The sequence below is a fragment of the Stegodyphus dumicola genome, chromosome 10, assembly GCF_044657685.1.
Source record: "Stegodyphus dumicola isolate Sdum_Otavi_A_Nest chromosome 10, ASM4465768v1".
Lineage (NCBI taxonomy): Eukaryota > Metazoa > Arthropoda > Arachnida > Araneae > Eresidae > Stegodyphus > Stegodyphus dumicola.
The window spans coordinates 33,282,389-33,309,590 of NC_140777.1; the positions used below are offsets into that span (position 1 = coordinate 33,282,389).

Genomic DNA, 27,202 nt, shown 5'->3' on the forward strand with positions numbered 1-27,202 from the left:
TGCGAATACCGCGCTGCTTCTCTTCTCAAATGCCTACATCATTTCTTTAAAAAATCAATTTACATAGAAATTTATCATATTTAATTATGATTGAGTAAGTGTCTGTCAAACTAACTGGATATATGTGAAAGTAAAGGTTGGTAATTTATAAAAAATCAGTTTCATCATCTTCGTCTAAACGCATTCAACTTTCCGGTCATGACTGTTGAAAGCTGTTAAAGTGTCGGATTCTTCTAACGCATTAAATCATCACATATATATAAGATCTTATGCCAGATTTAATGGCAGTACTGTGGGATCTGGATATTTGCCAGGCCGCCTCGAAAATAAATTTTAGATGATAAATGACATGATAGCATAAAGTAACTGCTCAAAAGTTTAAAAAAAAATTGATTTACTGTTAGTTTTGCTTAGAGCACTAAAAACATAAACAAACAAACAAACAAAAAAAAATCTGTATTGTCCCGTTCGAATCTTTCCTACTTCAGTCTTTCTGGAGATGGTAACAAAATCCGCGTCACTGCAGTTTTTTTTAGCTTTTACAGATTTTAGGGTGAGAACATCAAAAATCCTGCTCTTTCAGCCATTTTTTTCTATTCTTTCCTTTGTATTGTAATATATTAGTTTATTATATAGTTAAATATACTAGTTAGAAAACATATTAGTTTGGGGGGACAGCAGGTGTTCAAAAAAGACGCTGGATGAAAGAATAGCGTTTTATCTTGTGTTATTACTTCATACGAAATTTTATGACATTAATGTTGTATATTTTATGACATTAATGCCAATGACATTAATGTTGTATAAAACAATGTCTGAATCCGAAGAGCAAACTATCATTGTGACATTGCTTTATACAGTCACTTCCTATTATACGAGTATTTCCTCTTCAGTATGGATACTGAATGGAAAGATTAAAAAAAAAAAAAAAAAAACTCTTGCATACCTCAATAATAAGAAGCTGAAATAGAACTAATTCCAAAAATAAGGAGAAATCTAGGAAAATCTGAAATAGGACATAATTCAAATTTCCTGCTACGCTGCAAATATTTAAAGGATTAATATGTTCTGTAGAATATAAAAAGTTTTCGTGACTAAATTTAATTGGAAATCGTTGGTGTTAAGTGAACATCAAATTATTACTCACCTTCTTCACAAAGGCTTCGGCGACAATATCGAGATTTTCTCTGTGATCGCTTGGCACTAAATAGGCCTTTGCGGTACTGCAACGCTGGCCTCTACGAATGGTTGCTTGCAAATCATAGAAACCTTGGTAGAAAAGGGGGACAAATAAATAAATCATCATTTCTTACAATGACTTACGTGTAAATTACATGCAAAAAATTAGTCAGGGCCGGCTCCATCTAGGGCGATCTAAGCAACTATCTAGGGCGCAGATTTTTGGAGATCATCTGCCAAGATGTTCTTGCCCTGGTAAAGCAACAGAAATGAATTTGCAAAATAGTTTATTGTATGGTAAAGCGTGGTAAAAATAGAAACGATTTTTGAATATCTTGATGCGGAACTTTAGTTTCAAACCAACTTTCTAAACGCGTGGCGAAATTCTTCATTTATCATAAATGTTGGACTTTGAAAAGCTATAGTTGAAAGCCCGAGACTTGTCAGAAACGTTAAATATGGAACTTTATTCTAAAATCAATATTTTTTAGAAAAAGAAATAAACTTTCGTCTAAGAATAGTAGTATAACAAAACTTAAACAAATCTAGAAAAGCAATTTCAAAAACATTTCTTTAATACAGAACACCATTTTCAAAGAAACAGAAATTTTAATAATTTCTTTATGGTCTTGGAAAACTGAATAGGAATTTATTAGAGGAAAACTTCAAAAATTTGCAGCTCGCTTTTACGCAAACAACACCTGAGCGTATAGTAAATAGCTTTCACTCTGAAGCTAATGTTGATGACTATCGAATCGCATACCTTACATGATGCTATTTCAGAAGAATCCAAAAAACATCAAAATAAGTTGCTTCCTACATTCGTAGATACTCTTTAAAAGGTACTTATTTTAGCATATTTGTAGTTCTATGAATGTTCGTGATATTCCTAGTGTCTAGAGCAAAGAGGAATTTTCCAAAGCTAAAATTGATAAAAACTTGTTTGATACCATATTAAAATCAAGAAGGCTTATTTGTTCAAGAATTACTGTATAATGGTATGTCATTGCTTGAAACAATAATGTGCTTAATTTACATGGAGCTCTAACTGAAATGCTGCTGGAGGAAGTTAAAAACATTGGAGGCAGGCATGATCTAATATAAAATAATCGTTGTAAATTTGTACTCAGAAACAAATTCTAAATTCTATTGTATGAATTAAAATGCAGTCGAATGATTGTAGTTTAAATCATATTAAATTACTCATATAAATAATTCATATATCAATTATCCGTTTCGGAATGATTATGTGTTTTCCATTCTGCCTTCAATATTTGCTACTTCTGACCTCATTTTCGAAATGACCAAAACTGAAGAAAGTAGGAAAAATATTTAAAAAAGTCAGTATGGGACCTAACGTTTCTGTACCGAGGTACGTAATTATATGGCGGTAAAAATGTTTTTCTATGAAATATAAACTGGTATGCAAAACTTAAGCAACAATGTAAAAATTTAGCAGACAGCCATGAAATTGCAGAAAAGGAGGTCTCGAGATCAGTACAATGAACACGTAAGTCAGTAGAAACGTCATGCGTATGCAAATATCAGGAACGAAACGTCAGAGGCGACGTGAGCGTACACAAAACGCGTGATGCCGGTGCGCGCAGCTCAACGGTAGAATAAAAGGAAGGACGGAGACGCAATTCAACATATTCGCTGCAAGTGCCAGTGAGTCAGTTCGTGAAATATGACTAGAAGAAATCAACTGGACGATTTCACACATGGAAGAATGATCGGAAAGCTGGAAGAGGGGCGTACTGTCACCAGTGTAGCTGCAGAGTTCGGAATCAACAAAAGTGTCGTTTCGCGCGCTTGGAAAGCGTTTCAAACCACAGGTACAGCTGTTAGAAAGGTTGCTGGTGGCCGCCCGAGGACGACAACTGCAGGGGATGACCGATATATCATCCTGCAGGCGAAAAGAGGCCGACAGTAGTCAGCAATTGCCATTGCTCAGCAACTCTGTACAGCAACGGGACGACAAGTGTCGCGGTTTACTGTGGCCAGACGCCTTCACAAAGGGGGCCTATTCGCCCGCCGTCCTGAACGCTGCCTCCCGTTGAAAAGTTGGCCACCGACGCCATCGTTTACAGTGGTGCAGAGAGCACAAAAACTGGACAACTGATCAATGGAGTCGTGTCCTCTTTACAGATGAGAGTAGGTTCAGTACCAGAAGCGATTCTCAACGTGTTTTGATTTGGAGAGAGGTCAGGACCCGGTTTTATCCCAGTAACATCAAGGAAAGACACCGTAACGGTGGTCCTGGAGTTCTTGTCTGGGGAGGCATTATGCTGAACGCGCGAACTAAGCTCCAACCGAGGATCGCTATTGTGAGGAGGTACTCCTTCCCCATGTGCGTCTATTCCGAGCTGCCATTGGCTCAGACTTAATTTTTATGGATGACAATGCATGGCCACATCGGACTCTTGCTGTTGAGGAGCTACTGGAAAGTTAAGATATCACTCGAATGGGTTGGCCAACGTCTCCCCAGATTTAAATCCCATCGAACATGTGTGGGATGCTTTGGCAAGACGCATTGCAGCACGCTTACATCCTCCGGAGAACACCCAACAACTTTAACAGATGCTGATTGAGGAATAGGCACTCCTACCGCAAGAAATGTTGTACCAGCTGGTTCTAAGTACGCGGAGACGGTGCGAAGCAACCATTGCAGTGAGGGGAGGGCATATCCCATATTAAGGAACATCTGCTTATTGTTCTTCCTCTTGGATAGACAATCATGAGTCACGATACTTTTTCAGTTCCGATGCTTTCGTCACCCTTTACGTACATAATTCTCTCCTTCATTTCTGCATTTCATGTCTTGTTATGGCAAAAAACGCTGCTGTTGCTTAAGTTTTGCACACCAGTGTAATAACACTGCAAATAAATTGTATCAATGTTATAAATTATATAAAATACATGTTATAAATTAAATTTATTTTCGCGTATTGTAATAATGCAGGACTCTAACATTTGGTGGCAACAGTCTGAAAAGTGTTTCGCCGTTTATAGTGATCCAACGCAAAATCTCAAAATGAAAACAATGGTCCTTCAGGGACAAAGCCCCTTTGGACTAAAAATTTGCGATGCATTTATTCTCAGGCACAAGTTATCTGGCAACGCAGATGAATTTGGTAAAATCAGTTATTTAGAACTATGTATTTAGAACTTCCCGGACGGAGGAGGTGGGCAAAAATTTTCCTATGCAAATTAGCTATTCTATTGCTTCTTTTCTAATAATATAAACAATTATTTGTGTCATTATTATATTGTTAACGTTTTCACATAATTAATATACTTTTTGGGACTTACAAAAGATTTCGCAGGGCCCTTTTGCCTCTAAAAAGCGAATAAAACAATCTATTAAAAGTTAAATAACAAAGTTTGAAAGCTGAAATGCAGTTCAATCCCCCATTGTGTTACACCGTATTTGATTCGGAACAGAAAAGAATGTAAATACCTGTTTGTGTGGGCCCGTTAGAATCCAGAACTTCATAACCCATATTTCTCGCAGCTTTGAACGCAGCTGCTTTCAGTTTGGCATGATATTCAGGACGTGAAACAGTGACAGGGCCTCCAACACCATGGTAACCTGTTAATGCATTTAAAAATGTCAGCTTCCTTGTCATAGTCAAGCAAAGCCCAAACATGCAAAATTAGCGACATTTAAAATCTGAAGACTAATCAAGAAATAAAACGGAATTAAAATACTACCGATATAACTAAAGAAGGCATACCGAGCAAATCAGTAAAATAAATATTTGTTATTAAATTTTGTGATACTTGATCTAACACTACTTCCGGAACAACTGTAGAGACGTTAGGTATTTTTTGGAAGTAAGAGAGATTGAAAAATTAGCAACGCCTTCGCCGGGAATCGAACCGCGGACCGCTCAATTACGCGCTGAGTGTGCTGTCCATGAAGGCTCGCTAAGAAGGCGGAAGAAATACCTTATATACTCCCCCTTTTAAAGGGCGACTGGGGTTTTAGGGGACCCAATCGCCAAATCCGGGGTGAGAAGTATCATCATTCAATACCCTTTCAATTCGGGCGCCACTGTAGAGACATTAGGTAATTTTTAAGAACCAGGCAAGATGAAATATTAGCAACGCCTTCGCCGGGAATCGAACCGCGGACCTCTAGAATACGCGCCCAGCGGGCAGACCAACACACCACGAAGGCACGCCAAGAAGGTGGGAGAAATACCTTATACACTCCCCCTTTTAAAGGACGACTGAGGTTTTTAGCTGACCTAGTAGCCAATTCCTGGGTGTGAAGAATCATCATCCAACACCCTTTTAGTTCGGGCGCCCCTGTAGAGACATTAGGTATTTTTTGGAAGCAGGGGAAATGAAAAGTTTGCAACACCTTCGCTGGAAATCGAACCACGGACCTCTCAAATTCGCATCGAGCATGCTGACCACTACACCACGAAGGCTCGGTAAGAAGGTGGGAGAAATACCTTATAGCCCACTAAGAGTTAAAATATTTTTATTGGCTATTATGTAGCTTATGCCAATGAAGTGTAGCTGTTTTGTTGTTTAAAGTTATTCTGTATAGAAATATCCGTTTCATCATGTATTTAAATATTATTATACGTTAAAAATGGCTGTTTCATATATTTCCTTAAAATATTAATACTTCTGATTAAAGTATCAGTTGCTGTGAAAGCAAGATTGATTGAAAAATTTAGCAACGCCTTCGCCGGGAATCGAACCACGGATCTCTCAATTACACGCTGAGTGTGCTGACCACTGCACCACAAAGGCTCGCTAAGAAGGCTGGAGAAATGCCTTATATAATGATATCAAGTCATTATATGTATGGCTTGGATTGATTATTTAAATATGGCAAAGCACATGAGGGATATCTGACCAAGAGGAAGGATGTCTTCGTGGAATAATTTTCTGAAGAAAACTGGGTCGTATTCACGTTACAAATGAGGAATACCATAAAACCTATCATGCAACCAGCTTATTCGCTTAGGTTTGAACCCAACATGAACTACCAGTATTCAGAGGTCCATTCGGCCACAGATGGCATAGAATATATGTGCAGAAGACTAGAAGAGGACGCATTTTACGCGGATAGATAAATGACATCTCCTTCACTCACTTTCAAAAAAAAACTCGTCTTGAACTCTGTCATGAAATCCTTTCTGGACAAAAAAATTATAATGCCTTTCATCCAGATTAGTGCTTTGGAGACGTACGCGGACTCATTGTGAATATGTTATTTAGAGACAGTGAAAAAATTTTTTTAGATAGACTGATTCGACTGTGTAAACTTATAAAGGATATTCTCTTTCTTCACTGCATGCCTTCGTGTTGTAACTGGTTGTAACTGGCTATTGTCGAAAAGCCCGAAGTTCGAATGCCGATGAAGCATAGCTGATTTTCATATTTCATGTTACAATAAATACCTAGTCGCTCTACAGTTGCACCTCACTAACATGTAACAATGGACGTAACATGTACAATTCATCAACATCTGGATTTAGCGACTGAATCCGCTTCCTCCCTAGTCGATCTTTAAACAGCGGAGAAAAAAGAATTTTTCACCTTCCTCAGTGTGTGCTTTCGGGGTGTAAGTAGTATCCTATCGAGCCAGCAACTGTGCAAATCCCGGAAAGGCAGCGCTGAATTTTTGTTTTTTTGCTTCGAAAATCCTAACGGATACTAAATGTTGAACTGCGCAGACATATCTGAATATAGTGTTCAGACTGATTCTTAACGTCTTTTTTTTTTTTTTTTTTTTTTTTAAATCTAGAGACTGTATGCGGGTAATATGTGGCTTTCTAGAAATGTGCTGATGTGTATGGTCTGCTCAGACGTTTCCTGATGCAGTATATATAATAATTCTCGATATGGTTTTATTTGCAGATAGCGTACAAACGGAATTTCCAGATAAAAATCTAAGGTGTTTTTATCTGAAGAGAGAGTAGGATATATTGTCACGCCTCCAACATACGAAAGGAAAGCCTGGATTCCTTGTATTGTAGGCCATCTTAATTCAGGATGGTATCATATCTGATGACTATTCGCCATTACTTTTTTCCTATAAATGTGCGCCTGGTTATACACCGGAAAAGGGAGGATGTCTTTGCGTCCTGTATGGAAAAGGGAGGATGTCTTTGCGTCCTGTATGAAGCACACAGAATTTTAGTGACTAATTGTTTTTCTTGAAAACGATCGTACAGACTAATTGTCAATATGGTTTTATCTGCAGATAGCGTACAAACTGAATTTTGATGCTCCTAGAATTTCTTCCCCCCCCCTTTCTCACCTATTTTCCGGGTTACACTTTTAAAAGTATTGTTCTGGAATTATTCCCCTTCCTGACTCTATTCCTGCCTATTTTGACATATTCACTTTCTCTCTCCATTATTCAGTATCTAAAAATCCACCGCCTACTACTCATTGCTCTTCGATGCCTCTTGATAGTACCTCTCTCCCATAGTAGCAGTTGTGCTCAACTAGGAGTTTACCAGACACTCGACTCAACATGTAAAGACTAACTTGACTTCCAGTATTCGCTTGATTTGGCTTTTGCCATGAATGTGAATGGCCTTGCCATGAATTTCTATTGCTCTTCACCCATATAATGTTCCTAGATCCTAGCCATAAAGAAAGGTTATACTCTTCTCAACATCTTACATGCAAGATTGGATTCTGTTTGGCGCCTTAGTAAATACGACTGCGGTGCCTAAGCCATGTGGTTGTCATATCTCAATTGTTATGCTAAATGGTTTCATGTCTATAAAATCGCTCTGTAGAATTTACTAGAATTTTCGAATACCCTGAAACCTCGAATACCCTCACAACCGCCACCAGTGCAGCAACAGTTCTAGCCGGCATATTACCACTCCATATAAAAGGAGAGATGGAGGCAACTTTCACTAAATTGATCCACCTACGCAAAGATGCAACTTTCGCAAATACCAGCTACAATCCAGTCCAGTTCGAACACCCGTCCACTTCTACTCATACTCATCCAGCTCTCAGAGGAAGTGGAATCCACATCAAAATTGACAAGCAACAGACTCACACCTCGACACACGCACCACGGATTGGGGACCAGATCTACACAGAAGTTCAAAGCAGGAGAATGGTGTAGGCAGTGCTTTTGTGCACTATGAGAATGGCAAAATTGTACACGACTGGGAAAGACAACTTTGCACTCACAATAGCATCTTCCAGGCGGAAGTACTGGGAATTACGGCAGCAGTGCTACATCTCATAGATTACCAGATCCCACAAGCAAATATCTATACCGATAGCCTCTCAACTTTACTTGCACTTGAGAACCATCATCATGTCTCACCGCTCATACTCAGTCTCCAACACCTCCTTATGCAACACCCTCATTACCATCTCAATCTAGTCTGGGTAGATTATGGTCCAATGGGTTCAATGTGTGTAGTCATGCGAATAATGAGGGCAACGAGGCTGACACGTTGGCCAAAGATGCAATTTCCAACCCGACAGCACAACCCATCACCGTACCTGCGCCCTGCTCTTATCTAAAGGGCCTCCTATAAGAACAAGGAATGCACCAATGGCAACGTAAGTGGACCGAATGCGAGACAGACAGATGGACTTTCACCCACCTCCCGAAAGTTTCCACCGACCGACTCTTTGCCGTAGCACCTCTCACCTACTTCATCACGGGTCACGGCCTGTTTCCAAGCTATCACAATCGCCACGGCATCTCAAATACCGATATCTGTGTCTGTGGATCAGAAGGGTCACCAGACAATTACGTATTTGAATGTCCTTTGACGGCTGCACACCATCTCCCGCTACCTACAAATAATAGAAACGCCTATCAAAGGTTCCTTAAAACGCATAAAGAAGCGGCTAATTCAATCTCCAGCATCATGAATACCATCGCGGCATTGGGCACAGACCTTTGCCTACCGTGCCTTTGCCTACCGTGCTCTGGTGTACTGACGATAAGACTAGTCCAATGGATTTTACAATATCTGGGCTTCACCACAACTGTGTGTTTAAGCTCCCGTGCCCACCAATCTAAAGTGGCAATACTAACAATTCGCAAATACATGACATCTCCTTAGTGAGATGTGTTATGCCTCCTTAATGATACATGTGTAATCCCTTCAACAGCATGTGAACAGGCATCTTCTTATGCAGTGTTAGTGAACGCTTGTGTGCCTCACAGTGCATTCATTGCTGGGACACTGCCCAATAATTAGTGCTACAACATTCTCGTGCCTTTTTATGTGTTTTTTTCATCTTGGTCTTAGCGACGCTCGCTACAATAATCAACGCCTTAGCAATCTAACTGCACTCTTCTGCACACATGAGTATTCATGAACTCATCATTCATCATTCAAGATCTACCTGTATTTATATACAACAGAACTGCCTTACACTAACCTTGTGCTCCAGCTTTCATGTGACTTCATGTACTCCATTTGTCTTTTTGTGCCTTAAGTGACTATGTGTATGTACCTGTTTTATGTGCTCTCTTTTTATGCATTTTACGCATTGTGCTTTGTGTATTCTTGCCCATGTATATAATCCATAATTATACTCTGTATTACGCACATATCAAATCACATCTGTCATTTACGTGACGTTTTGTTTTGGAAAAGCATACTGCTTTTTGTGCGACTTGGATGCATTTGCCCAAACCGGGTAATGCGTTCATATCAGGATAAATGAAAATATTCAAATATCACGTAATACAAAATACAACCTATGTTTACCATTTTTCACGTATTCCGGATTAGCATTGTCTTCTAACTTCTTGAAGTAAGGAAGCACTTCTTCGTAACTCCAGCCTCTCGCACCTTGGGCAGCCCAGTCATCGAAATTCTTCTTGTTGCCTCTCACATTCAACATGGCGTTTATGACACTGGAACCTCCCAGAGTCTTGCCACTGGGCCATGCAACTGCCTAGAGAAAGAAAGAACTATATTTATCTTTTTTTTTTTAAATTGTGTCGCGGAAAGTCTTTTGAATGTTCACCTCTCCGTCCGCATATAGGAAGATAAAAACTGTTATAACAACTACTGTTCATTATATGCTAGCATTCGCACTTCAATTGCAATAGTTTAATCGGTTTTTCTATTTCCTTAACAATGTGTCTAGCTCTATTGGGCGATGCGTTTACTTATATGGACATTCCTTTTTCAATTTTCTTATATTTTCCGACCTAAGCAAGAATGAAGAAATGGAAACTTCAGATTTCATTCTAATACCTCAAAGATGGATTTCACTAAAAATATATTTAAATAAATACATAAATAAGAAATTAAAATTAACAATATGAAAAACATAAATTTCATTGATATTCTGTGACGAAAATTCATATAAATATTTCCCATTTATTACTAAATAGAAATAATATCTGCTGCTAACTATTCAAACTAAATCTGTAGTGCTAATAAAATTTAACTTCAACTGAAAAAAGTTCTGATTTTAAAAGCTAGAGTTTTAATTATGCATTTTAAATATAAAACTACATAAACAAACGAATATCAGCGTATTAAAATATGTATTATGACTTGAATAAAATTAGAAACGGTTATAAGGTTCACCCCCGCCTTCTTGGTGTAGTGGTCTGCACGCTCGGTGCGTATTCGAGATGTCCGTGGTTCGATTCTCGGAGGGAACATTGCTCATTTTTCAAGTCTCCCGCTTAAAAAAATCCTAATATCTCTACAGTGGCGGTCGAACTAAAAAACTTCTTAGCGTGCCTTCGTGGTTTAGTGGTCTGAACGCTCGGCGCGCATTCGAGAGATCCGTAATTCGGTTCCCGGCGAAGGCATTGCTCATTTTTCAAGTCCCCTGCTTCCAAAAAATCCTAATATCCTACACGGTAATATACAGAAAGGCTTACAATCAAGTTATATGTTATTATTAAATTTCATCACTACGCTTAGATTTTATTTTGGATGCAGAGTGCAATTGATATAAAACAGAAATTTTGCAAGAGAGCTTTTAAACGTTCTAAGAAAACTAGTGACTACTAAGCCCCCGGTTCTCTAATGAATCGAAGAAACGAATGCATGAAATTCTTTACGGGATGAATTGTATGATATGAGAATAGGAGGGAGAAAAAGGAATAAATCCAACTTTAAAGTTGGATATACATTTCGAAACTTGGCGATAATATTGAACGAAATCAAATAATAAACACATAATATTAAATAAAGATTAAACGAAACTAGATTCATTATTTTATTGTTTTACTTTACAGCATCATTCACACTTTGAGCAACAATCCACAAAAATAAATCATCTCATGAAATTAATCGAAAACTTCACGACGTTCCGGGTTAAAATATTGTTTGACATTAATGAACAATGATTAGATGTGCGAGCCCATGCCACATACATTTTTTTCCTCTGCCGCGTCTAATGGTTTGGTTGTGTTTATCTGACTAGGGTGCAGCCCAAGAGAGGTATCTGCCTAAGGGGAGGGATGCTTTTGTGGAGGACTTTTTAAGGCAAATTGGATCGTGTACATGTGGGGAAAACTACGAAAACGCTGAAGCAGAAAAGCCCGTTCGCCGCGACTTGAATTCTGAACCGAACTACCAGTGTTCAGCGACTTTACCGCTCGGCCGCCTGTAGGGCTGCCTTTGTTGATATAAGGTAACAAACATTAGAAAAAATATGTTAACTGACCCGGTTTATGAGTCCAGCCCCTGTATGTTCTTGTGGAGCGGTGCTGTAGAACCAGTCAATGTCCGACTTGATGAAACTTCTGGCTACAGCAGGGATATCGGACACTTTTGGCGGAGATTTACCAGCCTCCAGCAGTAGTACCGTCACGCAAGGTTTCTCAGATAAACGGGCCGCCAACACCGATCCGGCTGAACCACCACCCACTGAAAAAAAATCGAACCACTGCATTAGGTAATTTATCTACTAAGTCTAGTGCACGCTTCAGAAGTACGGTATATATTACTATTCTAGCACCACTGGAAACCTGCACAAACAATAGAATCTGGAGTATCTAAGGTAATTGGGACCATAACCACTGTGGATGATCAGAAACTCAGTTAACAGAAACTAAACCTCACATGTATAATCTGTAGAACATAATTTTGTATGAAACCAGGATAAGCCAAAAATTTCGGCATTTGCTTTTCACGGTTCTCTTTTAAATTCGATGTACTGGTTTTAGCCGACATTGAGGCTCATCTTATTTGCATATGCAACTGAATTGATAATTATTTATATTTCGCATGCTAAACATCTCGACTGCCCATAGGCTTTGGTCAATCCCGAAATTTCATTTTTTTTTGGGCTGCAATTTCGTTAAAATATACTGTTTATAAGGTGACCGAATATTTTAAATAGGAGTTAGGCATCCAGGAGAGAAGACTAAGGAACATTAACTCACCTATGATGTAGTCGTAGTTGCTTTTTATTTCAGTTGTCGTTTTAGGAGCATGCCTCTGTCCAGCCATAGACAATAGGATTAAGGAAAGAAGCTGGGAAGCCGCATATGGCGTAGGATAAGAAGCTTCCACCGTCAGATTGTAATCCATCCTGAACTAAAATTAAAACTTTATTTTAATATTAATAGACTTAAGAAAATAAATAAAAACTTTAATTCAATTCTTAAAATAGTCAGTGTCTAAAATACGTCGTAAGCTAGTATTATTTCAGGATAAATTATTCAAATCTATCAAAAATTTTAGTTTAAATGTCGAGGAACCTAGTGAACTAACTACTAAGCGAATAATCTCTCAAGTCCAAGAACAGAAACGTAAACTCCAGAAGGATTAATTACTCTTTATTTGATTAAAATAAAGATTTACAGTTTGCACCTTTCTCAGGGCTTACAACAAAGCCTCCGCTTGGGCTTAAACTCAAAATGTAAGAAATGAGGACTAACTACAGAGATTTAGCCGAAGCTAACACAATTCTAAACTAGTTGGTTCGTGATATTAAATTAGCCAGCGAAGCTCTCAAAAAGCACGTAATACGGCCCAGCGTAGTAACAGCTTAGAGAGACGTAGTCAAAAGGTAAAGGCGCGCTATTCAGGAATCCTAACTATCTCTGAAGTCAGTGGAATTCTGACTTAAATACTTTCTACTTCTCATTTGCATTTAACGCGATTCTAAAAACATTCTGGTAATTAATTGTAAGCTAGAAGAGATAGGAAAGTGGTATAAACTTAAAATAACTGTTATAAAATTATAATGCACCTTACAAGGCTTTCGAATTATCAAAAGTAAAACTCCTTCATAACCATTTGGACTTGAGGAAGGATTTCTTAGTGTACAATAATACCAGCAAATGTTTACAAAATAAGCTTCTTCGAACGGAATGGAGCATTTTCAGAGGAGAGAATGGAATCTGATCCGCATACTGATAAGATACTGAACTCATTTCTCATCATACGCCAGCAAGAAATTCGAAACGCTTAGTTTGAGGGGACATAAGTGTTAAGCAGATGCAAGGCTAAACATTCTTGTTTTATGTCAGTGTGTGCAGCACCTGTTTGCTTAATTTTACCGTTTTTTCACTTGGTGCAATGCAAAAACATCGTTTCGACAATCTTCCTGAAGTTTTTATGATATAAAAGAAGAATTTTATCGATATTGCGCGGGTCAAATCAGCATTATGAATAATAAATGTTCTTCCGAGCCATGGTGCATCTTCTGAAGAATTGTCATCGGAGCCACGGCCTGATTAAGAATAGTTCGTGTCCTAAGCAAAGAGTTTTTTGGAAGGCAACTAACACTTATTTGTCTCAGATTTCTTGAAAGGAAACATGATCATGAAAAGTTATATGATGATTTGTAGCCTCCTAATAGTAATTGAACCTTTAGTTCAGGGCCTTGCGGATCTAGTTCCTAATCTGTCTCTAACTAGGACTCTAACTAGGAGGAAAATTTTGAAACTATGTCTGTGTAGTACGAGTTTCTGTACATCGTTTAAAATGTAGTGCTAATTTGGAGGCTTGTCTCAGAAGCATTTGTACCGAATTCATATGTGTAAAACAAACACAAACATATTATGATATTGTTCATAAGCTAAACTAAGGCGCTTTTCTATGAAACGGAAACAGAACTGAACTCTTAAACTTCTCATATATTTAGACTTACCTATGAATTGTTCGATGACAGCAGATATGTCATTTATGCACTTGCATACAATTATACCGGTTTTTACAACGGACATAACTCTTGGCACTATAGTAATATGTGCGTGTTTTAAGCTTAAAACACGTACATATTACCATTTGACATTAGAAATATCTTAAACGAATTTGTTCCAAAATTTTTAGAGCATTACGTACTTTCTCCTATTTTATGTTATCATTCATATCCCTCAGAAGATATTCTGTGCAAATCTCAGAAAATATTCCAATTAATGTGAACTAATATATTTAATTTTTAAATATATCTAATTCACAAGTTTTCGCAAAATATTTGCACAATAATTTTAATTATTAAAAGATGGTTTTAACTGCATACATTAGGTAACTGTCTAGTTTTTATAAAACTGTTTAAAAATTATAATTAAATTTAATGATATTCGGCCTAGAAAAAAGAGCAAGCGATCCGGATGATTGGAATTCTAGTTAACTGGTTTCTTAGTATGTTAATGAATAGTGAACAATAATTAATGAATAGACACATACCTGGTGCAAAGCTTCGTAACTATTAAACATACTTGAAGGCGCGTGAAACAGCCTTTCGAAAGAAATTCTGGGTTAAATGGTTTTTCAGACAAGAGCATAAAACAATCAAGTGATGTTCCAAAAAACCTGTTCCGACAAATAAGGCTTTGCAAAACTGCTGTCTAACAAAACTGTTTCAAACAACGCTTCGCAGAGCAGAAATATGACATGCAAAGATAATTTCGTAATATTTTTCCGTAGTTAATGACAGCTAAAACGGTATGATTATCTCTTCTTTCTATAAAGTCTCCGAATAGTTTTGCGCTTAACAAATTATTTTTCATCATTCTGCGCGAACAAAATACGCAAAAACATCATGTTACCTAATCGCTCATTCTTCTCTCTCGAATAAAGGTTTTCAAACTATTCCGCGGAACCTATGAAAATTTGAAAGGATTTTCGAATGCAGTGTCAACCGTAAAACTGATCGTATAAAATAATTAATTAAACATTTTCCCATTGCTACTTAAAATGTTATCAAATAAATCCACTTTTACAACCTGTCTCATTAAACAATGAAAAATATGTTTGTTTGTACGTAGATAAGTATAAGTTCTTCACATTTCGTAAAACGGCGGCTTCTAGAACCATTAAATTTTGAACACAGTCTTTCATCCGAACAAATGCACATCAAGACACTAATTTTGACTTTAGAATTTATTTTTTTTATTTAAGTTCTGACGAATTTAATTAAATTTTGATTTGCAAACTCGACGATTTAAAAACAGTGCGTTGTCGCTCGGGAATATTTATGTTTCAGATTTAATAAGAAAACTTTGCTATTTAAAAAATGCGTTGCATTTGGCCAAATGTCATTTATTTGCCTTTCAAATCTAATTAACAAATTCAGCGATTTAAGAAAAATATGTTGCTTTTGTCCGAAATGATACATTTTATCCTCCATGCGCCAGTTTGTTGCCATTCGGCAAAGCATTAAATATTTTCTTTTCAAATTTAATCCGTGTGTTATTGAACAAAACTAACCAGTTTAAAATCAATAAATGCATTTTTAATATTTAGTATTATTAATTACAAGATAAACTAATGAAATTATATTAGCTGGACTCATTAAACCATTAAGAAATATTTTCTTTCTTATAATAATTATTTTAGCTTGCTGCCAGAGCAAGCAGCAACCTAAAATAGCAAGCATCATAAAGAAATAATGATAATCTTTTCATTTTTTTCCTACATAATGTCTACGTAACAGTAGTATATTTATTTCAATGTTTTTTTTTAGCTTTTTCAAGAAAGTATAAGAATCTTACATACAAACTGCAATTTTATGGATTTGCTGGGCCGACAAAATTTGAAGGCTAAGTAAAATTAATTGTGTTTCGACATTAGATAAGTCTTGACTAGATTTTAAAAATTTTAGGGCTAGAAGTTTCTAAGCTATATTAAGATTCCGCAATATTGATCGTCCATGTCAAAAGTCAAATCTTACCAACGGATGTAACAAAAAGTTTTAATTAATTTTACTATCATGTGGCTTCGCAAAAAATTAATTTTTAGAGAGCTGTCTTGCGGTAGGACATAAAATCTTTAAATTACCTTTCAGATTATAATTTCTTGAACTGACAATTTACAATCAAACTGATCAATTTTAAATTCAGTGAAAGTGAAACCTTAGTTTAGAGAAATTGTTAATAAAATTCTCTTAATTTCTAGGACTATTAATATAGGTTCCTCTTCATCAAGAGCAATAAAAGTTTATGAAAAGGTGGATATTTTGATACTATTAATATGCATTTGAGCACTGAACTAGTAGCTCAAGTATTTCTGTTATAGGCAATCATACACAGAAAAATGTTTTAAGAATAGAAACGATAAATTATTTGGTACTTACTTGAAATTTGAGACCTCGATCTAAGTGAGACACGCAGGTGTCTGAAATATATGTAATTCTGATAAGCTTGTGCCATAACACAAACAGTTACTTTTAAAAGCAAGCATTTACGAGTATTTCCGCATTCAGCATTTAAAAGCTTATCTTTGTTGAGGATTCAGTAGAAGCAGCAATTTTTTTTCCAGTAGATAAATTATCCCATCAAAACGCAACATGTCTGTACTGAAAAATTCGATAAACATCTGTCTGGTGTTGTTTAAAGATAAAACATAATCTCTTGTATCCACGGAGGTAGGAAGTAAGTTATTTTTGTTGCCGCATTCCCAGCCTCCACCCCAAATGGCGGGCTATAGCCTTTTATAGGCGTTACGTTCTATTAAGGTCGGAAGCGGTGGTCTCTTTATTATTAAGGCACCGTTGCGTCCCATGAAGAGACTGATGAATTGCATCCATGCTTTCTCCAGAATTCGAGCCGGGCCTTTTGGTACGGCAGACAGAGTCACTAACCGCTTTCTCGTCTGGTCAGTGTTGTTGCCACAGATTTTATGAGCTATTTTCAGCTCTCGTTTTCATTAATGTAATGAAATGTAATTTAAAATGCTAGTTCTGAATTCTAAAATTGGGCTGTAGCGGATGGATCAGTTATAGAATAATTTCCAAATATAATTTTTTTTATATTTAAGTTGCATACTGCTCGTTATATTCAAATACTTTTATTGACATACTGAAGAATGTATTATTGTTTTTAAAACGTAAAATTTTTTAAATTAGGTTATTAGAATATGACAAACCGCACGAGAGCTATTTGCCTAAGTGGAAGGGTGCCTTCCTGGAGGAATTTCTAAGGAAAACTGGCTTGCATTCACTTTACACACAGGGTAAAACTACGGAAACCAACCGTTCAGCCAGCTTATTCGCCTGGGTTCAAGCCCAGCTCATTTGGTTTGGTTTATTTGATTGCGGCAAAGCACATGAGGGCTTCTGTCTAACGAAAGGAATAACTCCGTGGAGGACTTTCTAAGTAGAACTGGCTCATAGCCAAACATGGGGAAACCTACGAAGCCCACGAAGCCAGCCCGTTCACCTGGAATCAAACCCAGATCGAATTATACGTGTTCAACATTCTGAACCACGCTCTATAGTATGGCTGCAAAATTCATATCACGGCAAAATAGAAATTGTTGCCACTTCTCTTATCAGAAATAATAATAACGTTACGAATTTGTACTTAGATAGATAATTTTAGTGAAATTATGTGGGAAATCGTTGTATTTTTCGGTATGATATAACATGAAAAGTTTGAAGGAAAAGATGCTCTGCTGGAAAAATAAGAATAAAGGGTCAAGCCCAATTTAACACTGAGCGCTAATTTTAGCGAAAAATTGCAAAACTTGGAGAACATTTGGGAACATTTTTGTCCGGTGCCTCTATAATTTTAAAGTATATTGTATTTGAATAACTGTGAACGATTCCCTATATTAGCTGTAATCGTGTCCGGCCCTCATATGCCGTCCAGTAATTTCGCAAAGCAGAAAGTATTAGAGGTTTTTCGGTGGCCGGGGGAAAACTATATAAGACCGGAGACAGCATCAGTTTCTCAGTTGTTGTTAGTTCGGAGCCTTCGGAGCATTGAGATAACCGTGAGAGTTTCGCATTTAGATGCGCTTGGCATTGCATTGTGTTTAACATGCTTACTAGTCTGAAGTGAACTACTGATTGTACTCTATGATACTGTGAAGAGAAGACAAGTATTTTTGTGGAAAGTTCCAGAACTATGAAGTGCTTGTTTTTATAAAGTAATTTTAATCAAGTTATCACCGTTTCTATGTGCATTCAATTTATTACGTACCCTCACGTACACATTTAAAAAAAAGAAAAAAAAAGAAGGAAATCGACGACATTTTGAATAACTAAGGTTTTTTTTTTCTTTCTTTATCAAGCAACTACAAAATTCCCCATACAGTGTTAATTTAATATTTTAGTCAGTTTTATTTTCTATCATTTGGCTTTGTTATTTGTAGCAAATCATTTTAAATATGTGATTTTATGTTCTGTACATTGAACTTACACTTTTCAAGTAGCAGGCCTATCATAAATATCTATTTTCAAATTGTTGAATTAGAATTCGCAAAGGAAACTCAAACTACTCTTTAAATTCCTACAAATTCAATTTTTTTCACTTCTTTAATTTTTCATTTTTAAAACAAACTTCACCTCGAAGAGTTCTCATTTACAAATTTTAATAGGAGACTTCTTCGAGCTTCTTTGAGATTGCTTTCAGTTCACAGATTTTACACCCTAGAAAAATGGGAATGGTTACCTTTTCACCTGTAAAAAATATTAGTTGCAAGCTTCTCAAACAAGCCATCCAATGATATATAGTATATATACATAGCGACGTCTTGAATAGATTTTTTGTTATAAAATATGCGCATAATTCACATTTGTTAAATATATTTACCGAATTTTGTTTACGTAAATTTACAATTAAATAAAATCATAGCAATTTTTTCCCCTAACATTTGACTTTGCCATTTGAACAACTCAGTTTAAGTATTATAATAAGATCTCATATTCTATATTTTTAATTTCTGAGGAACTAATGCTTCAATTAGTAAGTGTATAGTAAATGACAAGCTTTAAGCTAGTCACATATTTTACTCTATCATGTTATTAAATTTAAGTCGATGCAGATGGCGCTGCAAGTACGAGCGCAGTTTATTTTTGGTTTTACATAAGTTTCGCGCTTTGACGACGAGAGTAGATGATTTGTTTTCTTTTGATGCTATTGTTACGCACTTTGTTTTTATTTTGCTTGATAATAAAAAACGCTTTTTCATACAGTCCCCTGCTTATTAGTATTATTTCGCATAGCATCGTCACATGTATTATACTGAAATTTGCATACTAAGATCGGATCGCAATTTCGGTAAAAGCGCAGAATACGCTGCATCAACAAAGTTGAGAAAGCGGAGCTGTGTGACGTACATAAATGGGTGGTACTAAGCATGGAAGTTATAACAAATAGACTAACCCAAATGGGTTTTCTCTCTCTTCTGATGCGTTCCCGGCTGTCACCTTCATCACATCCGGAGAAGTAGGGACGACATGCAGAAATTTAACAGTGGTTGCCTATTGCAGCGTGTATGGTTGTCAAGAAAAAGCTGTTGTACCTCCTCATTTCACAAATTAGAATTCTACATATTTTTATTTTTGAAATTGAGATTGATTTTTAAAAATTTAGCATATTTATCAAGCATAATTAACGTTACAAATAATTATAAAGCTATTGCATGCTTTCAGGGCTGGGTTATTTTTTTTAGCTTTTCCTATGCTGTAAGGAAATTTGTAACTACTTCTTTTAAAAATTAACATTGTTAATTTAACTAATAGAAAATTTCAAACAAGCAATTTTCTCTTGCAATTTTTATGCTTTTTATTGGTGTAAATAAGTAAAAAATACTGAAATATTTAAAAACGAATTTTTGAAAGTTTTGTTTAAAATGCTAAACTGTGCTGCTTTTTTAAAATTATAGATGAGTATTATAGCACAATTTCTATAAAGGAATTATATTTCAATTATATTTCATAATACATCATAGTGATAAACACTTTTGACTCCTTAATTTTTGTACATTTAATTCTAATATTAAAATTGTATTTAACCGTAATAATTAATTTTGCTTGTATTTTATAGTGATTATTATTTTTTATTTATTTTTAGTTCTGCATAGGATTTTTTTTATTTACTGTTAATTTATTAGCCCAAAGGGACGGTAGCCTAGAAAGGCTGTTAGTTTCGAAACGGCATTTTGCGCTGTTTTACTATAAATGTCTGTATCTCCTTGCAAATTGTTGTTACCAAATATTATCGCCCTGCATTATATTTAAAGAAATTAAATAATGAAGAATCTGCATGAATACATGTATGTTTCTCGCACTGTGACAAAAACGACAGTATCTAGAGCCATCAAGTTTTAAATAATGTAATCCTCCACCCGAACATGGGCATCTGGATGGCCGAATTTCGAATTTGTTTTAATCTATTTCATATTTTGTAAAACTTTAACGAATTTTTGATTAACAAACTCAACGAGTTCAGAGCGAACACTGCACCGAAAATAACAGTTTTATCTCCAGTGCGGAAATTCTAAAGATATGCTGTTTTCAAATGTATGTGGTTTACGGGCGACGAACATGGTATTCAATAAATATAGATAACACACAAAACCTTAAAAAAAAGGTTCCCTTTAGGCGTAATATAAAATCTGAGTGCTTCTAGATTTTATTTTATATCCCCACCCCCTTCATTACGCTCAGAAAATTTTATGCTCCGAATTTTATAAATTTCTAAAATAAATATTCCACTTTAATGTTAATAATTTAATGATGATATAATCAGATAAATGATTGTTTTGTAATGTTATTAAAGTTATGAATATCACTACCTGAAAATGGTCATTAAATTTAAAAACAAAAATCATCAGATCTTGTTTAATTTTACCTTATTTATTTCAAAGCATCACGTACTATCAATCTGATTGAATTTTACGTTATTTGTACGCAAAATTAAGTTCATAAATTTTGTGCCTAGAGTTTTTACCGTTTTACCAACGTAAAGATGTTTGTACAAGAATTACGCGTGAAAAAAATGCGCGAAATGCAGTAAAAAGTGCTTTAATGAGATATATTAAATCCTATTTGGAAAGAACTGTGGCTTTCATAATCTCATCACTATAAAATGTATCAAATTTAATAATTAAAAAGAGTTATGTGATACAAACGCCATAGGTTTCAGTGTTAAAGTAAACCAGATCGTCCCTACTCTTTCTTGCAGACACGTCGGTGACGCGCCCCCCGCCCACTGGGTTAGTCTATCTCTTATAAGGTCCATGGTACTAAGCTTGTGACGTCACAATGTGTTCCCTCATTTACGCTACGCGTACTTTATATTTTCTATTAAAAAATAACAATAGTGAATTGTTTATTATTGTAAATTAACATCAAATTCTTTACTTTAAATTTACATTTCTTACATTTAAGCTTAGGTGTAACTGAAAATAAATATAATAAATTGTTTATATTTAAAATTACCATGATACAGTAAGCGAATTCTACCAGTTATTAAAACGATAAAGAACGTCGCAGTCTCTGAAACTCGTATTTAATACAGCTTCAGTGTTTTCAAAGATTTTTAAACTTTAGCATTTATACAAATAAAAACAGATTTTTAAAAATTTAAATTCATATTGTGGAACATTTCAATTTTATTATTTTTACAAATTACCTTATTGTTACGTAGACAATTTTTATTATTTTCTAAAAATTTTAAACTTTATATTAATAAAAAAATATTTTTAATGCATATGAACATCATACACAGCTTTCATATCAGTTTCTTAAATTCCTAAATCACGTCATATTCTCTGTAGGCATACTAGAATCCTACACATTAATAAATAAAAAAAATCTAGTTTATCACAATGAAAAAAAATAGTATAAAATAAATACTACAAATTTGAAACACTAAGCAATGCTTCACATATACTCCGCACATATTATCAATGAATTCATATTATCAAATGCAATTATGATACCAAACACTAATTATTAAAATAATGAGGTAAAAGTTAATTATAGGGTCAAAGTTTACAGTTTTGTTACTGTTGAGTAGATCGTCGGACTATTGATATTTATCGTTATCAACATATCAAAGCATTATCAACATATCAAAACCAAACAATTAAAAACACAATTTAAATAAAAAATGTCTCAAATATAATTTACAATTATAAAAGAATTGCACAAACTCGGTGTCCATGTACATACTGATCTATTTTCACTTAAAAAAAAAAAAAAAAAAAAAAAAAAAAAAAAAAAAAAAAAATTCACAAACTCGGCATTGCGCACTACATTGGCTTTTCCCATGTACACAACGATCTATTTTCACTTTAAAAAAATCAGAGAATTGCACAAACTCGGCATTGCGCACTACAAAAATTTTGGCCATGTACACAACGATCTATTTTCACTTTAAAAAAATTTAGAGAATTGTATAAACTCAGCATTGCGCACTACATCGGCTTTGCCCCTGTACACATCGATCATGTACCATTTCCACTTCAAAAATCAGAGAATTGCACAAACTCGGCATCGCGCACAACCTCGGCATTGTGCACCACCTTGGCTTTGCCCATGAACACAATGATCTCTTTTCACTTAGAAAACAGACATTGAATAAACTCTGCATTGCTCATATACTCAGAAATCTGCTTTCTTTTAAAAAAATCAGAGAATTACAGAAACTCGCGCATAACCAACTCCATTAATTCGAGTTGTAAAAGAAAAATGCTTCCAGAAAATGACATAAAACGAAAATAAAGCTACCAGAATAAAGTATCTAGGCGAGCATCTTCCTTTGGAGAATATATTGCTGTGATCTCACTGAGAAATATATGCATCTAGTGGCACTAGACGGATTTCTTCTGTTCCCGTCGCCACATGTACTCAGCCAGATAGGAATCAAACTGTCCTTTTGCCTGACGAGGACCACGGAAACTTCTTTTGATTGCTGCCCAAGTTTCCTCAATACTGTTAGTATGCGCACCTGTCTCCGGGTCTTTAAAACACAAGCTACGATTGACTTTAAGTGCGCATATCCCTCGGACTCGAGACAGTCGTAGGCTTTCCATCAATCCGATATAACAGTCGATCTTGGCAGAACATTCTGTTTAATTATTCGGCACCTCTGCTTTCAACCACTCTAAACACGCATTTATCCGTCCCTCTCTGATATTTAAAGATGGGTGTTTGGTTTGCTCTCTCAAGTAAACTAAACACCCATCTCCCTTCAACTTTTTTTCCCTCTATGATATTTTTGCTTGTCAAACTTACTTTCGTGAATTTCCACAATCACGCCTTCCCCACCCAACATAACATTCTCCTTCCAGCATAACTCCATGCAAACTTCCCTACAAAAACTTTTCCAGTTTGTCACCGTATTTTTAGCAATACGTAATTCCGTTCGTATAAAATTATTCCCGCACTTACTCAACCACATATAGGTAAGTCGCAAAACACCACACATACTCAAGTTACTCTTCGCAATTCACGAGTGCTTTCGAACAGGCCTTGTAATTCGTTGCTTACATTCGCATCCTATAACTCTACACATCCACTCAAAACCCTCTATACAGTTCTTTCGCTCTTACTAGTTTCATATCAGTTTCACAAATTAGGCACTTATAAGATCTTTCTATCGAACTCTTCTCCATACACCACTCAATCACGCTTTTTTTTAACTCTTCGCTCCAACTGATAAAAATTCCAGATTCAGATAATCATCCGTTTTGCAAAAAAGCACCGAATCAAACACACTCATCAATAATCAAAGCAAAAGAATTATTTTCTGTATTTTGAGCAGTTACTGTTATAATTTTTAAATCATGCATTCAATATTTTTAGTAGTTTGGTATCTTAATAATGCATTTGTAAGAGATAACTCGTTGCGAAAAGTAGATTTATAATAAAAAAAAAGTATCGCGCAGAACATTACAAACCTAACATTTCAACTCAGTTACAATATAACTTTAGTTTTTTTAAAATATGAAGCTATAGCATACTTATAACTTGTTTTTAAGAAGAGGCGTCATAAAAAGGCAATATTACGTCATAAAAAGGCTTGTCCAACTCTAAGACAAGTAAACAACGTATCGACTAGTGCAACGTATTTTAGAACTGAGCCGCAATTTCTCTTACATCTTACGATTTATACTTTTTTTTTAATTAAAAAAAATTCCATTTCGATGTGATAGATTGTAATCTGAAATTATTAGGTTACAAATTTTTGAAAATTTTTAATGGTTAAATCTTTTTTGAGAAGTTAGTCTATTATTTGAAGTTTCCAAATGCAGTTATTTTTCAAATTCTATTTCTCGCATTTATGCTAGTTCAAGCTTAAAAATATTTATAGCTCGTTGATTTATGAATATAAATCCTTACCAATACAAATATAGGCAATAGTGTAGTATGCAATCTACTGCTTTTAGTTAATTAGTTATTTTTAGATGACACCACTAAAACTGACCATTTCCTTTTCCCGCCATTTTATCGACAATTCGAATATGAAAGCTATTGAATTTTTTATTTTATGAAACTGTTATAATTCAATTATGAGGCTATTTAAATTTAAAGATTAAAAATATGGTGTGTTATTAAATCAAAGAATAGAATCATTTTCATTTTTATGTATACTTAATATTTTGTAACTCATAAAATGACGACTCAGAAAAACGGCCCTTATTTTGCCATGCTTTTGTTTAGTAAAATTGGAAGGTATTTGAATTTAATGGAATAAAATAAATAGATTATTAAATTTAACAGGTTATTAAATTAAGTAAAGGGACAGTTTTCATTAATATATTTCTTAATTATTAGACCAAAGGAACTTTAGCGCGGAAGGGCTATTAGTCTCGAAACGAGATTTTGCGTGGGTTTACTATAAACGAAGTTTCTCTTTTCAAATTGTTGCCACCAAATATTACTGACCTGTATTATATTTAAAGAAATTTAGTAATGAAGAATCTGCATTTATGTATGTATGTTTCTCGCACTGTGAATAAACAATGACATCTAGAGCATCAAATTTTGATTAACGTAGTTCTCCACTCGAATATGGCTATCTGGAAGCCCAAATTTGGAATATGGAATTTGTTTTATTGCCTATTTCATTTTGTAAAACTTGGATTTTCCCTGGATAACGAATTTTTTATTAATAAATTCAGTCATTTTAAAGCGAGGAATGGCAACATGCGTCCCTTATGTGTAATATAAAATCTGAACGCTTTCTGATTATTTTTTTTTTAAATTTATTTATTTTTACATTTAAAAATAGTGTTTTAATGGAGCCATCTAAAAAAGAACTAACTTACTAAAAGCATACAGTATCATATACCACATCATTAGTCAGATATATTTATCAAGATTAATTTTTAAATATGTAACATTTAAGTAGATCTTGACGAAATCGTAATACATTATTATGTGGTAGGAAGCGGATGGTTTTAATAGACACATATCGGTTGCTTTCTGTTTCGATTTGGCATATCAAGTACAGAATTCAAATTGAGTAGGCGAGAATTAATGTAATAGTCCCAATAATAATAATAAGTAATTCACAATCCAGATGAGTGGATTTCAATTAAGAGTGTCATCAAACCGAAAAAAGTCAGGAATCGCAACGACAGAAAACTGAATACATATTACTTACGTTAAATGAACTACTGTGAACGATTTAGCGATCGTACTCAGAAGCGGTAACACAAACTGGAAATTTCTAACCGAATCATAAAAGTGAATTCTCATAATCACTCTACCATGCTATTAACTAATCTAAGTAGCTCAAGGCCACCTCCTAAAACCTTTCGTTTTAAGAAGTTTCTTTGTTAGCATATTTTTTCACATCATTTTTTCGACATTGTCATTTTTCGACATTGAAAAACCATCACGCAAATAGAAATGCCTCGTCAGGTCACTTAATAGTTGAGTAATTTGCTGCAGTGATATTCAGTTTATTTAGGCTTCAATTTCTCCTGAGCAAAAATAGTTAGCTTAATCGTAATTTCATTTTGGATGTTATTGACGGAGTCTTTTGAAAATTTTTGGCTCCGTACGTTACATTACGATTCCACGTATTTGTCATTACAGCGGCTTGGTAGTCTTTTCTGTGCAAATAAAGTACTTTTCAAAGAGCTTCCATCATGCAAAGTACCAGATCTTTAATTTAACTTTAAAATGTAATTAATCTGTAAGTGTTGAACCAACTGAGCGGTTAAGAAAACCACGTTTCTTAATTATTCTGTGACACTTTATTGTATATTTATACTATATCTATTTGATTTAATTGAAATATTTAATGAATTCAAGAAGTAAAAAAAAATTCTGAATGTTCTCAAAATCATTGTAATTATAAAAAGATATTTTCGAAGGCCATATGTTACTCATCTCCGTGTTTCGTTTGTCTGTCCTTTACCCTTAAGATTACAAAAATGTTGATTCAGGGTTTGGCAACATATCGTCGCGAAGAGCCGGTGAAAGATTATTCATGATTACGTGATTATAAAAGTCCTTGCCTGCCTTTATTTTCACAACCGTTGGTCGTAAGCATTTATTTCCATCAACAAAAATGTTTTAAATGACACGAATATTCTGTAAGGATCCTAAGTTTTACTAACATTTATTTTGTTTTAAATCTTTACTATCACTTCTTATTTTCTACTTCCGGCCAGAATTAAAAGCTTTAACTTATTTATGCAAATTTGTCTTGCTAACGCCAAGTACTTAAGTTGTGGCTTTTTGCCAAGCAAAAGAGAGGAAGGAGTTATTAGAAGCAGGCCGCTTGCCATAGTAGTTATACTCCGTTGCTGGTTGCCTTCAAGGCCAGAGGTTTAGTCCTCTTGATAATTTCAAACGTATCGTAGTTTTAGCAGCTCTCTGTACTACA

At 35.1% G+C, this 27,202-nt stretch overlaps 1 protein-coding gene across 2 annotated transcripts in view; it reads right to left on the minus strand.

The window, feature by feature from the left end:
* Window positions 1–16,856, minus strand: part of LOC118198202 (glucose dehydrogenase [FAD, quinone]-like) — a 45,713-nt gene extending 28,857 nt beyond the window's left edge. Inside the window, exons 1-6 of one of the 2 annotated variants that reach the window (XM_085824858.1) lie at window positions 16,702–16,856; window positions 12,560–12,713; window positions 11,839–12,041; window positions 9,912–10,101; window positions 4,640–4,771; window positions 1,148–1,269 (exon numbers count right to left, since the gene is read on the minus strand). In XM_085824858.1, the coding sequence (XP_085680984.1) occupies window positions 1,148–1,269; window positions 4,640–4,771; window positions 9,912–10,101; window positions 11,839–12,041; window positions 12,560–12,707 (795 nt within the window). In that variant the 5' untranslated portion in view covers window positions 12,708–12,713; window positions 16,702–16,856. Of the gene's footprint in view, window positions 1–1,147; window positions 1,270–4,639; window positions 4,772–9,911; window positions 10,102–11,838; window positions 12,042–12,559; window positions 12,714–16,701 lie in introns of those variants that run through there. The other variant, XM_085824857.1, reaches the window with a different exon arrangement.
* Window positions 16,857–27,202: the final 10,346 nt, after the last annotated feature.